General features: G+C 37.2%; 1 protein-coding gene across 1 annotated transcript in view; it reads left to right on the forward strand.

Annotated features, from left to right (window-relative positions):
- Nucleotides 1-16326, forward strand: part of LOC123552810 (PAX3- and PAX7-binding protein 1-like) — a 102488-nt gene that overhangs the window by 41419 nt on the left and 44743 nt on the right. Inside the window, exons 7-8 of the mRNA XM_045342553.2 lie at nucleotides 128-342; nucleotides 7224-7413. Of these exons, the coding sequence (XP_045198488.1) occupies nucleotides 128-342; nucleotides 7224-7413 (405 nt within the window). The remainder of the gene's footprint in view (nucleotides 1-127; nucleotides 343-7223; nucleotides 7414-16326) is intronic.

Raw genomic sequence — 16326 nt, forward strand, 5'->3', positions numbered from 1 at the left:
TTACAGTGGGTACCAAAGTTTGGTCTGGATGAAACTCTGGATATTGTGGAATTGAATCTGAAGACTCTGTTCTGCTTTAGTAAATTCCACGAGATTATAATAAGACATAATACTTTATTGTATATAGGTACCCTCAAGCCAGGATCTGTACAGCTATGATCAGGACAGCCAGCCAGCTGATGGTATGTATAGTAATGGTTACCCAGGTACCAGTGGTAGTCATGGTTACCAAGGTAACATGATACCAGTTGCAGAAGGAGGTTTCCCAGACATGCCTAAGATGATGATGAAATCAACAGAGGATGTTACACTTGAAGGACTCATCAAAAGATTGAAAGACAGGTGAGGATTGCTTATTGTTTTGTATCAGTATATACTTGATAACACAAATGTCACCTGAAATTGCTCTAGAAAATAAGTATAATGTATCAATGATACAAAATACGCATGTAAAATTTGAATCTTGTCATTTAATTGAAAGAGTTGGTGTGTCACTTAGAGTTGCCCTTTGTCTGTCTGTCTGAGTTTGTGTCATGCATCTCTTGAAAAGTTTCCGACCTAGAGTCATTAAACCTCACAGCATTGTTATTCAGCATGTCAAGTTTTGCACCTGGTGTTTTAATTGGGTTATCACACACCCAGGTCAGAGCTATGGCCCATAACTTAGTCAATGATTTACAGAAAAGGACCTTAGTTTCTATCTCAAGAGTGTTATTCAACTCAACCTATGAAGTTGTGCACTTGGTGTTTTATTTGATGACCAGAGTTATGACCCTTTACCTAATAAAAAATATGCATAAATGTTAAAACATATTTGATTTAGGGATATGAATATTATTAGTCCCCTACTGGTTGAAAACCAGTTTTGGGGACTATAGGAATGTGTTTTTCCGTCCATCCGTCCGCAATTTCATGTCCGGTCCATAACTCTGTCATCCATGAAGGGATTTTAATATTACTTGGCACAAATGTTCCCCATGATGAGACGACGTGTCATGCGCAAAACCCGGACCCCTAGCTCAAAGATCAAGGTCACAATTGGAGGTCAAAGGTCAACAGGGCTATTTTCCTGTCCGGTCCATAATTCTCCCATCCATGAAGAGATTTTAATATTACTTGGTACAAATGTACCTCATAATAAGAGGATGTGTCATGCACAACTTTCAGACCTCTAGCACAAAGGTCAAGGTCACACTTAGCAGTCAAACGTTAACATGACATGGACAGGGTCTGTTTTGTGTCCGGTCCATAACTCTGTCATAACTCTGAAGTGATTATAATATCACTCGGCACAATTGTTACCCATGATGAGGTGACGTGTCATGCGTGAAATCCGGACCCCTGGCTCAAAGGTCAAGGTCACAGTTAGGGGGGGCCAAAGGTCAACGAGGCTTTTTTTCCTGTCCGGTCCATAATTCTGCCATCCATGAAGGGATTTTAATATTTCTTGGCACAAATGTTCCCCATGGTGAGACGTGTCATGCGCAACACCCAGACCCCTTGCTTAAAGGTCAAGGTCACACTGAGATCAAAGGTCAATAGGATTTTTTTCCTGTCCGGTCTATAACTTTGTCATACATCAAGGGATTACAATATTACTTGGCATAAATGTTCCTGACGATGAGACGAAGTTGTCATGCACAACACCCAGACCCCTAGCTGAAAGATCAAGGTCACACTTTGAGATCAAAGGTCAGATACAAAAATGACTTTGTCCGGAGTATTTCTTCTTCATACATGGAGGGATTTTGATGTAACTTGGCACAAATATTCACCACCTGAGACGGATTGTCATGCGCAAGAACCAGGTCTAAGGTCAAGGTCATAATTAGAGGTCAGAGGTTAAATTTAAGAATGACTGTGTCCGGAGCATTTCTTCTTCATGCATGGAGGGATTTTAATGTAACTTAGCACAAATGTTCACCACCATGAGGCACCCTTGTTTTTTAGAATTACATCCCTTTGTTTTACTATAAATAGATTATATTATTACTTCTTATTACTGGCCGTAGGGAAAAATCGAGACCACTTTTCTGTGGTACAACATGCATGTTACATCGAATTTTTAGGTGTTATTTTGACCTATCTCTACCTGGTTAAAGACTTTTGTGTGGACTTATAACAGATTTTTTTTTTATAGGATTAATTTCCCTTTGTTACTATAAATAACTTATATGATAACTTTTTTATAATTGGCCAAAAAAATTCCATATGAAAACAACTAGGTTTTTATATATGCAAATTTTAATCCAAGTGTTAGTTTATACTAATTTGTATGATGAAAGCTTCAAGTTTATTGTAACCACTCTCGAGTCCACTTCCTGGAAAAACCAATACTGGTGTCATATGAGAAGTCATGGTCGTGACCCCAGTGGGGCTCGAACCCATGACCCCTGTGCTTCAGTGTTTTAGCTAAATGATTGCCTCCCTTGTACACATACAAAATGTATAGTAATGACGTCAATATTCAATGTGTACACAGGCCATTACTGCGCTAAAGATGAAACTGTTAAATTAAATGAATTAAAAACATTTTTTAAAACTTTTTTGTGTGCAGAATTTTGTTCGGTATAATAAATAAATTTCATATGACAGCATGTGTGACATTGATATTGTCAACCCTCAAAACAGAATGTCACCACTCGGCTTTCGCCTCGGGTGACATTCTGCCCTCGGGTTGACAATACCAATGTCACACACGCTGCCATATGATATTGATATAATGTAATGGAGAAATCGAAGTAAAAAATGTTGGTCTGATTCCAAAATAGAAATGTTCCGTAGCTGAACTGAAGGGTCATCATAGACATCAGTTTAGGTGAGCCAAATAGGGCCATCATGGCGGTCTTGTATGAAACTCTGTACCTTATCAGTAAATACTGAAGAGAGGACCCTTTTTTTTTGTGATTTTATTTACTTTCAGTAATATAAAATCATCAAAAATAAGAAGAAATCTATCATTTTAACTGTATTTGCTAAACTGATATGCTCCTGTTTAAACTATCTTTGCAATATGTGCACATGTGATAAATATGAATCTGTATATAGCAACACTTTTCCATGTGTTTTGTAATTATCCTCAAGCATCAGGTCTTCGGAAGTTTTGAAAACATAATGGTCTGAGACAAAGTAATGTCCTATGCACTTCAACCAGCATTACCCAACCAACCATACGTATACATAGTACTAGTATTGCAAAAAGTAATAGATAAGTATTAGCTTTTTTTCCTTTTTAGCTCACCTGTCACATAGTGACAAGGTGAGCTTTTGTGATCACCCTTTGTCCGTCGTCAGTGCGTGCGTGCGTCCGTCCGTCAGCAATTTCTTGTCTGCACGATAGTGGTTTCATTTATGATTTTATTTTAACCAAACTTGCACACAATTTGTATCACCATAAGATCTCGGTTCCTTTCTTGAACTGGCCAGATCCCATTATGGGTTCCAGAGTTATGGCCCCTGAAAGGGCCAAAATTAGCTATTTTGACCTTGTCTGCACAATAGCAGCTTTATTTATGATTTGATTTTTACCAAACTGGCACACAACTTGTATCACCATAAGATCTTGGTTCCTTTGTTGAAATGGCCAGATTCCATTATGGGTTCCAGAGTTACGGCCCCTGAAAGGGCCAGAATTAGCAATTTTGACGTTGTCTGCACAATAGCAGCTTCATTTATGATTTGATTTTAACCAAACTTGCACACAACTTGTATCACCATAAGATCTTGGTTCCTTTCATGAACTGGCGAGATTCCATTATGAGTTCCAGAGTTATGGCCCCTGAAAGAGCCAGAATTAGCTATTTTGACCTTGTCTGCACAATAGCAGCTTCATTTATGATTTGAATTTAATCAAACTTGCACAAAACTTGTGTCACAATAAGATCTTGATTCCTTAGTTGAACTGGCCAGATCCCATAATGGGTTCCAAAGTTATGGCCCCTGAAAGGGCCAAAATTAGCTATTTTGACCTTGTCTGCACAACAGCAGCTTCATTTATGATTCGATTTTAACCAAACTTGCACACAACTTGTATCACCACAAGATTTTGGTTCCTTTGTTGAACTGGCCAGATTCCATCATGGGTTCCAGAGTTATGGCCCCTTAAAGGTCCAAAATTGGCTATTTTGGCTTTTGCAGCCATATAGAGACTTCATTTATGGTTTTATTTGATACGAACTTCCAAAATAACTTCAACAACAATAATTCTTGGATTCCATGACAAATCAGATCCAAATGTAGGTTCAGAGTTATTTTATATCTGATTACCTCCCCTGATTGTAATCAAAATGGATTTATATCAGGTAAGTACTTATAGGACTTATTTGAAATTTTATTATTGTCATTAGTTGGACTGAGCCAATCAGGGTAAATAACTATGAACTGATTTTATGTCAAATTACCTCCCTTTATTTCAAATTAAAATGGGTATATCTCTGTAACTAATGAAGATACTGGTCTGAAATTTCATTTATGTCAACAGATTTATGCGGCAGATCCTTCTTTTGTTCACTTACAATAAAAAAAAATTTCAATTACTTCCCTTTTACATTACTATAAATAGCTTATTTTAGTAACTTTTTTGTTATTGGCAGTAGGGAAAAACCGAGACCACTTTTCTATGGTACAACATGGATGGTACCTCCAATTTTTAGGTGTATTTTGACATATCTGTACCTTATAAGCATTTTTTTTTTCTTTTTGGTTAAATTTCTTCCCTTTGTTGTTACTGTCCTTTGGACTTAGATATTTTTTCTGGGGACCTTCTTGTCCTCAAGTGCAGTGATAACAGGTGAGCGATATAGGGCCATCATGGCCCTCTTGTATGAACTTCCTTTCATGAACTGCATGATGGATCATCACCAAACTTTCTTTGTAGCATTCTTATGAGGTCCTCTCAGATTTATTCAGATGGTTCAGCTTGACTGACTAGGGGCAGCCTGAGCTATTTTTTGGAAGACCCTTAAACAACTTCTTCTCTCACACCATTTGATGGAGCATCACCAAACACTCCGAGATATCTGTGTAAGGTCATGTCTCAGATATTTTCAAAAGATTCCACTTGATTGATTTTAGGCCACAAGAGCTAAAAATAGAAAAACAGTCAAATTGTTTCTCATAAATGCCTTGAAGGATCATCATAAAACTTAGTATGTAGTATCCTTGTTTAGTTTAACTGGTTCCTCTTAACTGATTTTATGGGTCACCAGAGCTAAAAATAGAAAACAGTCAAATTGTTTTTCATAAACGCCTTGAAGGATCATCATAAAACTTAGTCTGTAGTATCCTTGTTTAGTTTAACTGGTTCCTCTTAACTGATTTTATGGGTCACCAGAGCTAAAAATAGAAAAACCTTTAAACAAATTCTTCTTATGAACCATGTCATGGATCTTCACAAAACTTGGTCTGTAGCATTCTTCTATGGACCTGTCCACATTTGTTCAAATGATTCAGCTTGGCAGCTTTTATGAGCTGCCACAATAGATATAGAAAAGTCTTTAAATTGACTTTTAATGAGCTGCTTAATGAATGTGTCTCCAAACTTGGTCAGAAGCAAGGTTTAAAGGTGAAGGTCCTTCTCGGGTAAGTAACTTTGGCCAATTTGGGCTGCATTTTACTTTTTTTCTTTGACTTGTTTGAAACATGGCTCCCAGGGGCAGGGTTACCTTTACCTTTTTGCATGTAGTGGAATGCTTGCCCAATTTTGAAATAATTTCACATGAGTGATCTTAGGGAGACTCGTGTGATTCTTAAAGAAACATGGCAACCGGAAGTTTTGATCATTTTTTCCGATGTCAATAGTGAAAACTTCAAAAATCTTCCTGTAAAAAACTGTTCAGCTAATTTTAAAGTAATATTTATTCAAATGTTCCTTGTGTCACACTTAAGATTGGTGAAGTTATTCCTATTTTTCAAAAAATAGGCAGCCAGAGTTTCATATAAAAAATTTGCCAAACAAAATTTAAGTTGTTGGTCTAATTTTATGGAAATTTTCCATTTGTCACAACCTACTAAGAGTGTTTATATTATTCATATTTGTTGAGAAACATACCTGCCAGATCTAAAAATAGAGTGGTGGAACCTATGCTCGCGGTATTCCTATGCTCGCTGTATCTCAATAAATACGCTCTACAGAACAGATGAAAATCTCAGACAAATACGTCAAAATCACCTAGTCAAAGTTAGTATATTAGAAATCATGCATTTTCAGATATAAAATATATTTAAGAGCAACTTAGATAAAAAAATTAAATGTGTAAAATTCAAAGTTATAATGAATTTTCCCTGTCAAATTTGACACATAGCACAAAATGGCGGTATTTTACAAACACTTCAGGAACTTTCTAATTTTGAATTGGTTTGATAAAAACAGAATTATTATTCTTTAAAATGAAGTTTAAACAGTAATATTTATTTAAAACAAAAAAGTTTACTGCCAAAAGAATGTTTACGTACGATGCAAATATTTTCCAAAGTAATTGGGTAGAAATGTTTCTTGTTTAAACTTTGGTGAATAACAAGCGCCATGATGGCCCTCTTATAGAAATTGTCTCTTAGTATCCTTGACCCTGCCCCTCATACCTGCGGAACAAGAAAATGACTTGTGTTCTGATTTCTTGTGGCAAGCTTTGTTGTCTGCTGGCTGTTTATTTGAACAGCTGCCTCAACCTTTCTAAGCCATTACAAGTTGCTGCTAGCAAAAGTACAGTAACAGGAAAGACACTTCTACCACAAAGATTAACAAGAAAAACTATTGAATGACCTTTAAATCCAAACAAAAAAGGAACACTCGAGCAAAAAATGTTTCCTGTTGATTAGGTACTATATTGTTAGTCTCAATCTTCTTTCTAGTCAGAGTGAATGAATTATCTGCTGATTATGTCAGAGTATTTCCATTTCTGTATGTGTGTTTACTATTTGAGAAAAAACCACTCTGTGAGTAAATGGATCAACTGACATTAATTCTCAGAGGAGACTCATTTGTTAAAACGCTTGATTTGAACTTCATCACCTAAATAACCCCATATTGGACTTGACAGAGAGATAATGCAGCAGGTAGTCTAGCTCATCAGAATGAAACTTTGACTTGAGCATGTCAGTCATAAACAGAATATTTTATAGAGCAGAGCTGTAAAATCACAGGTTTATTTGTATCAGTCCACGGAACAAAGTTGAATGATACCACAGTTCTTGGATATTGTTAAAACTCTTGATGCAAATTTCAGATTAACAAGTATGGATGAGGTTCATAGGTCACACAAACAGGAATCGGACAAGTTGGAACATGATATTGAAGAATCACAGATGAGCATTGTTAATTGTGAAGCCAGTGCACCTAAATTGGAAGACCGATTTCGGTTCTTTCAAGAAATGAGGGGGTATGTTCGCGACTTGGTTGAATGTTTGAATGAAAAGGTGGGTTCCTCATACATGTTGGGGTGGCCTTCTGTTACATGTTTAGGGAAGGGTAATTTTTACAGTTGAGGAATATGATACAGTTTGCTTACCCTCTTCAGGGCTCGACGAATCCACATGTCTGTCTGCTTGTAAATAGGGGTAGAAATCGGGGGAGTGGAACATGCTGTATTATTGTACTCGTGCTGCAGGACAAATGTGATTCTTGACCAAAGACATAATAAATCTAATTAAAGCGGAGCCGTTAAGAAGCTAGATAGCTAAAAGATCTAAAATAATTTGTAACTCTAAAATCTGCCCATTTCAAATAAGGTATCATGTTTTGCTCGCTTTAGCCAGACACTTGAAAGTCCAGAATAAGGATAAATCAGTATTTATCAATTTAAGTGGACTTTAAGATAAGACACTGTCTGTGAAAAGCCTTTTTTTAGTGAATTGCAGGACAAGCTCATATTGTAGCAAGACAAGTGAAAATTCTAGGCAGCTTGTCCTTCAGGACAGAAATTTCAAAGAATTTGTCGAGCCCTGCTCTTGTATGTTGTTTTATATATATAGATGTTAAAACTTTTAATATTTACCATAATAATATTTTAATGCATTTGTGATCAAGTGATACAAATATTGATAAGAACAAGATTGATAAAAATTTCAAATAAATTAAGCCATGTATTATTTCTAGCTTGTAAAATGCATGTTGACAATTTGCAGGGTGTTTTAAGAGTACAGAGGTAAAAAAATGCATTCATGTAAAGCAAACTGTATTACTAGAAACAAGGATAGACAGAGGCCAGTTGTTTCGGGTCGTATTTGTGTATCATCCTTGCTTTTTCTTTATTTTCTCTCTGCTATCCATTTCAACTGAATATATGTTGAAAACATTTAATTTTCATCATTGACTTAATTACATTGATGTGTGTTAGCTTCAAAAATTTTCTGGCCTGTTTTGTAATAAATCAATGTTTTCTTTATAACTATTATTGTATGCAGAATGTGATTCCACATGAAAGGAACCCAGAAAGTTAAATGCATAAGTTTCATACTTGGCTTATAAGGAAGCCTCTTTGGCTAAGTGGTTAAGGTATTTTACTCTTGACTGCTGTGCTCCATGTAGTTCAGGGACGATCTGTGTATCAAAAGAATTGGAACCACTGCCTTACCCTTGCATGATCGTAAGGGGCGACTAATAGGGCCTTAACACTTGGTTTTGCTGTAACTCTGTGATTCCAGCAGGTATGCAAATTTTGATTCCATACCTCATGTTTTTATTTCGATGTAAATGAGATGTGAAACCAAAATTTGTATTCCTGTTTGGTGCCATATAACCTATACTGTGTTGGTGCGCCGTAAAACCCAAATAAATAAATAAATAAATCTTGACTGCTGTGGACATGAATGCCTGTTGGAAATGTTGGAGTCATTTATGTGACAAAGCTATAAAACTGTTTCGACTAAAGTCACCATACAGTCTGAACATTAACCTGACAAAACAAACTACAGTGAAAAAGTCCAAATTTACTATTGGTTAACTTTTCATCAGACTTAAGCAGTTTTTTTCATCTCTGTACACTGACAATGAAGCAACCCAGTATGAAAAATTTTTGTGCGCTACCAATTATGGAGGTTGCAGATTCGAACTTCAGCAGCGTCAAGATCAGCCAGAGCTCTCAAAAGACATGTTTACTGCTTACTCCTATGGAGCTTCAAACATTGTTACATTGTTGTTAAAATAAACTGGCTTTACACTGACAATAGAGTGAAACCAGAGTATGCACAGTAGTTCAGTAGCAAACAGTAGAAAAAAACCCTTAACATTGCCAGAAACAACAGAATGGCAGAAAATGTTACATGGAAGTTGACACTAGGCATCACTTCTGTTTGTTCAAACCATACAATGTCTGATCCTTGAATGGCTCGTCCCCACACTTCTGTTGGTTCAAACCATACAATGTCTGATCCTTGTATGGCTTGTCCCCACACTTTTGTTGGTTCAAACCATACAATGTCTGATCCTTGAATGGCTGGTCCCCAAACTCTGTTGGTTCAAATCATACAATGTTTGAGCCTTGAATGGCTGGTCCCCATACTTCTGTTGGTTCAAACCATACAATGTCTGATCCTTGAATGGCTCGTCCCTACACTTCTGTTGGTTCAAACCATACAATGTCTGATCCTTGAATGGCTCGTCCCCACACTTCTGTTGGTTCAAACCATACAATGTCTGATCCTTGTTTGGATCGTCCCCACACTTTTGTTGGTTCAAACCTTACAATGTCTGATCCTTGAATGGCTGGTCCCTAAACTCTGTTGGTTCAAATCATACAATGTCTGATCCTTGAATGGCTGGTCCCCAAACTTCTGTTGGTTCAAACCATACAATGTTTGATCCTTGAATGGCTGGTCCCCAAACTTCTGTTGGTTCAAATCATACAATGTTTGAGCCTTGAATGGCTCGTCCCCACACTTCTGTTGGTTCAATTCATACAATGTTTGAGCCTTGAATGGCTGGTCTCCACACTTCTGTTGGTTCAAACCATACAGTGTCTGATCCTTGAATGGCTGGTCCCCAAACTCTGTTGGTTCAAACTATACAATGTCTGATTGTCTCATAAGAGGAAGTATTCACCATGCTTCTGTAGTCCAGTAATAGCAGCACAGCTGTAAAGTCACAATGTGTGCTTTGTTGTTGCTGTCACAAAAAGTCAAAAATAAGTAAAAATTGTTATTTTGCTAATAAATATAAGTTCCATTTAGATCTTATTTGAAGTTTATAAGAATCTTCTCATATTTTCTAGTGTATATGTATGTTTTAAGTTGAAAGGTGAAGACTGCATTTTTAGCTTAACTATTCAAAGAATAAGGAGAGCTATCCTACTACCCACGGTGTAGAGATAGTACCTAATTATTCAAAACATAGGTATGAAGTAAAAAAGTTTTGAATTGCAGGCAAATATCCATATATTTCTAAAAAAATAGATATATTTACAGTATTTTAACCAAAAGTGTATGGTTATGAGCATTTTATATTTTCATATAAGAGAAAATTTTGTGATCAAGGAAATGTAACTCTTTTGGACATATAGAGCAGAAACATCAAAGGGACATAATATATTGGATATTTTCTATTAGGGTGTACAGTCGATTCCACTCATTTGAATACTGGTTATTGGAATATTCTGTTTATTTGGATACAGAGGTAATGCACCGATCAATCCCTATATAAGTCCTATTAAAGTTTCCCAGGTTTTTGCATAGAATTTGCATTGAAACTACGTTCTGTTCAGTTTATTTGGATAATCGATTTGCAGACAAAATTAATGCTTTCATTCCCCACAGATTGTAATAAACACGATCCGAGAGGCCGCTAATAATGATCCATAAACTAATATCTTGCATGGTTGACTTTGTTGTCTGCACCACTGACTTGCACAAAACATCCTGAAGAAAATTGATTGATTTAACACCTTACCGATGTTTGCCCAAACTTTGTTACACAGGTCACATAGAAAGCAGATGTACACATGAATGTGTAAAAAAATATCAGGCCACCTGCTGTTAGTAAAAAAATCTAACCTCAAATTAAAATTTAACATCCATTTTATCCTGTGCCTAGTGATTGATTTTCAAAAAAGTCCCACTGATAGCTAAATACACAGGTGCCTGCCAGTAAAATCAATAAACAGTGTTCTTGATGTCTATGTGCATGGGCATTGCCCCCAGCTTTTATCTTTTATATTAAAGGACCGCATTTCTCTTGATATCTCTGCAGCAAACCTAACATCATTACGCTCATGGACCGCTCAATGTCCGTCGTGTGTCGTCGATCCGTCAACATTTTCTAAAAAAAAAACTTCTTGAAAACCACTGGGCACAAACTTCACAGGAATGATTCTTGGGTGGTCCCTTTTCAAAATTGTTCAAAGAATTTAATTCCATGCAGAACTCTGGTTGCCACAGCAACCGAAAGGAAAAACTTTAAAAATCTTCTTGTCCAAAACTGCATGGTGTAGAGCCTTGATATTTGGCATGTGACATCATCTTATAGTCCTCTATCAAGATTTTTTAAATTGTGCCCCTTGGGTGAAAAGAGGCCCCAACCTGGGGGTCCCAAGATTTATATAGACATATAGTAAAAAACTTTAAAAATCTTCTTGTCTAAAACCACAACACATAGGCCTTTGGTATTTTGTATGTAGCATTGCTTTGTGGTCCTCTACCAAAATTGTTCAAATTATGCCCCTGGGATGAAAAGAGGCCCTGCCCCAGGGGGTCTCAAGTTTTACATAGACTTATATAGGAAAAAAACTTGCCATTAGGGATCACTTGACTGTGACCTTGACCTGTTGACCTACTTTCTTGTTTTTTGAAATACAGCCTTGAAATTTGAATCGTTAATTTGATCTTAAAACTGACTTTCAGTTACCATGAATGTGACCTACTGACCTACCTTCTTAATATTTTAGCATCAGTTTGCCATTTAAAACATGTGGCTCATATTACTCAGGTGAGCGATCCAGGGTCATCATGACCATCTTGTTTTCCTTTCTTATTAACCTTGAGGTAAAATTGATTGGACATTGTTTTCAACATATATTTTATTTAGTCAAGTCTTTGGTCTAGCTCCTACAGTAAAAGTATTTTTTTTTTGTGTAATAAAACTTCGGATGAATAAAATTGATGGCCATACACCGCTAATTATTATCACAAGAAGACATTTACACAGATACATTGGTGATTTTATTCAGATTTAATTCCTTTATCAAACCATATGAGTAAAATCAGGGAACTTTCTACAACAAACGATTTCTACATTGTCTGAACTGTTTGATATATAGCTTTTTGTCGAGCCCGCTTGTGGAAGCAAAGACATAGTTGTCCAAATGGCTGTTCGGTGTATATGCGTCCGTCAGGATTTGTTTGTCCGGACCATAACTTTGACATGCATGGAGCAATCTCGTTCATATTTGGCATGAATGTTAACCTCAGTGAGACGGAGTGTCATGCGCAAACCACAGGTTTCTATCTCAGCGGTCACGGTCACACTTAAGGTCAAAGGTTAAATTACAATGACTTTGTCCGGAGCATTTCTTCTTCATGCATGGAGGGATTTTGATATAACTTGGCACAAACATTCACAACCATATGACGGAGTGTCATGCACAAGAACCAGGACCCTAGGTCTAAGGTCAAGGTCACACTTAAGAGGTCAAAGGTCTGATACAAGAATGACTTTGTCCGGAGCATTTCTTTTTCATGCATGGAGGGATTTTGATGTAACTTGGCACAGTTGTTCATCATGAAACAGAGTGTCATGTGCAAGAACCTAGAATTACTTCCCTTTGCTGTTACTATAAATAGCTTATATTGTAACTTTTTTATTAGTCCCCTACTGGTTGAAAACCAGTTTCGGGGACTATAGGAATGCGCTTTTCCGTCATTCTGTCATTCCGTCCGTCCGCAATTTCGTGTCCGGTCCATAACTCTTTTATCCATGAAGGGATTTTAATATTACTTGGCACAAATGTTCCCCATGATGAGACGACGTGTCATGCACAAAACCCGGACCCCTAGCTTAAAGGTCAAGGTCACAATTGGAGGTCAACAGGGCTTTTTTCCTGTCCGGTCCATAACTCCCATCCATGAAGGGATTTTAATATCACATGGCACAATTGTACCTCATAATAAGATGATGTGTCATGCACAACTTTCAGACCCCTAGCTCAAAGGTCAAGGTCACACTTAGCAGTCAAATGTTTACATGGCTTGAACAGGGTCTGTTTCGTGTCCGGTCCATAACTCTTTCATCCATGAAGGGATTTTAATATTACTTGGCAAAAATGTTCCCCATGATGAGGCGATGTGTCGTGCGCAAAACCCTCACCCCTAGCTCAAAGGTCAAGGTCACAATTTGAGGTCAAAGGTCAACAGGGCTTTTTTCCTGTCCGGTCCATAACTCTCCCATCTATGAAGGGATTTTAATATCAATTGGCATAATTGTACCTCATAATAAGACTATGTGTCGTGCACAACTTACAGACCCCTAGCTCAAAGGTCAAGGTCACACTTAGCAGTCAAATGTTAACATGGCATGAACAGGGTCAAGGTAACAATTGGAGGCCAAAGGTCAATAGGGTTTTTTTCCTGTCCGGTCCAGAACTTTGTCATCCATCAAAGGATTACAATATTACTTGGCATAAATGTTCCTCATGATGAGACGACGTGTCATGCGCAACACCCAGAACCCTAGCTTAAAGGTCAAGGTCACACTTTGAGATCAAAGGTCAATAAGATTTTTTCCTGTCCGGTCTATAACTTTGTCATGCAAAACAGGATTTAAATATCAGTTGGCACAAACATTTCCCTGGATGAGACAACATGTTGTGCGCAAAGCCCCGGCTTTAGGTCTAAGGTCAAGGTCATACTTAGAGGTCAAAGGTCAAATTCAAGAATGACTTTGTCTGGAGCATTTCTTCTTTATGCATTGAGGGATTGTAATGTAACTTGGCACAAATGTTCACCACCATGAGATGAATTGTCGCATGCCAGAACCAGGTCCCTAGGTCTAAGGTCAAGGTCATACTTAGAGGTTAAAGATCAAATTCAAGAATGAGTTTGTCCGGAGCATTTCTTCTTCATGCATGGAGGGATTTTGATGTAACTTGGTAGAAATATTCACCACTATGAGGCACACTTTTTTTAGAATTATGTTCCTTTGTTGTTACTATAAATAGATTATATTGTAACTTTTTATGCCCCCCCCCCCCCCCCCTTTGAAAAAGGAGGGGTATATTGTTTTGCAGATGTCGCTCGGTCAGTCGGAATGTAGACCTATCTGTTTTGCAGATGTTAACTCAAGAACGCTTGGGCCTAGGATCATGAAAGTTGATAGGGAGGTTGGTCATCACCAGCAGATGACCCCTATTGATTTTGAGGTCAGTATGTTAAAGGTCAAGGTCACAGTGACCCTGAACAGTAAAACAGTTTCCGGATGATAACTCAAGAACGCTTAGGCCTAGGATCACGAAAGTTGATAGGGAGGTTGGTCATGACCAGCAGGTGACCCCTATTGATTTTGAGGTCAGTATGTCAAAGGTCAAGGTCACAGTGACCAGGAACAGTAAAATGGTTTCCAGGCAATAACTCAAGAATGCTTGGGCCTAGTGTTAGGAAAGTTGATAGTTAGGTTGGCCATGACCAGCAGATGACCCCTATTGATTTTGAGGTCAGTATGTTAAAGGTCAAGGTCACAGTGACCCTGAACAGTAAAACAGTTTCCAGATGATAACTCAAGAACGCTTAGGCCTAGGATCACGAAAGTTGATAGGGAGGTTGGTCATGACCAGCAGGTGACCCCTATTGATTTTGAGGTCATTAGGTCAAAGGTCAAGGTCACATTGGCCAGGAACAGTTAAATGGTTTCTGATCTTCTTGTCCAAAACCATAGGGCCTAGGGCTTTGATATTTGGTATGTAGCAAAATCTAGTGGTCCTCTACCAAGATTGTTCAGATTATTTCCCTGGGGTCAAATATGGCCCCACCCCTAGGGTCACATGGTTTATATAGCCTTATATAGGAAAAAACTTTGAAAAACCTCTTGTCCAAAACCACAGGGCCTAGGGCTTTGATATTTTGTACATGACATCATCTAGTGATCCTCTATTAAGATTATTCAAATTATTCCCCAAGGGTCAAATATGGCTCCGCCCTGTGGGTCACATGGTTTACATATACTTATTTACAGTGTGCATATAATTTCTGTTCCTTGTGCAATTACTAAATGCATCAAGGGGGGCATTTCGTGTTCGACGAGCTCTTGTTTATTACTGGCCGTAGGGAAAAATTGAGACCACTTTTCTGTGGTACAACATGCACGGTACATCCAAATTTTAGGTGTATTTTGATCTATCTCTACCTGGTAAAGAGTTTCTTGTGGACTTAAATTTTATAGATTTTTTTTTTTTTTTTTTTTTTTTAGGGTTTATTTCACTTTGTTGTTACTATAAATAACTTTTATGATAATTTTTTGTATAATCGACCAAAAAAAAATCCAAATGAAAACAACTGTACGTTTTTATATATGCAAATTTTAATCCAAGTGCTTTGTTATATTATATTGTATATATAGTACAATATTGTTTATACATCATTGACAGATATCAGTTCATTATGTCATACTGCAGTAGAGAAAATTAGGTGCCTTCCAGTAGGGGACTTTGTATTGCATGGCAATACTTCATTCACTTGTTACTGGTGGTAGGGAAAAATCAAGACCACTTTTCTATAGTACAATATGCATGTTACATCCAGTTTTAAGGTGTATTTTGACCTATCTCTACTGGTAAGGATTTTTGTGTGGACTTAGATTTTTTTAAAGATTTACTTTCCTTTGTTGTTACTATAAACAACTTATATTGTAACTTTTTGCAATCATTTTTTATTTGGCATAAATGTTTGCCTCAATGAGACAGGGTGTCATGTGCAACTCCTAGTCCTTTTGACAGCTGGCGGGCTCGAGATGTTGGCCGTGGGCATCTAGTGTTTGTTTGTTTTGGGTTTCAGACACATTGTCTTTTATCAAATCAGTATCATTACAAATTGCCGTATAATGCAAACCTTATCCAGTTCCATTAATACAGGTACATTGTTTGTCGTACTATTTTCCTTTTTTTTTGTCAGAAAATCTCTGGTAATATTTTGACCCCATACTTATATCAATTCTTCAAATAGTCGAGCGCGCTGTAAACAGACAGCTCTTGTAATTATCAAGCATATAACAATAGCAGAACTTAAGAACGTAAGTGTATGTAAACAGACACTTAGGTAATGTAATGTTGAGTTTAAAAATAGATTGATTATCTAAGACCTTACTTTCTGTATACATTAATTTACTCAAATTACAACATGTCACTGTCTTTA

This window comes from Mercenaria mercenaria, chromosome 4, assembly GCF_021730395.1.
Source record: "Mercenaria mercenaria strain notata chromosome 4, MADL_Memer_1, whole genome shotgun sequence".
NCBI lineage: Eukaryota > Metazoa > Mollusca > Bivalvia > Venerida > Veneridae > Mercenaria > Mercenaria mercenaria.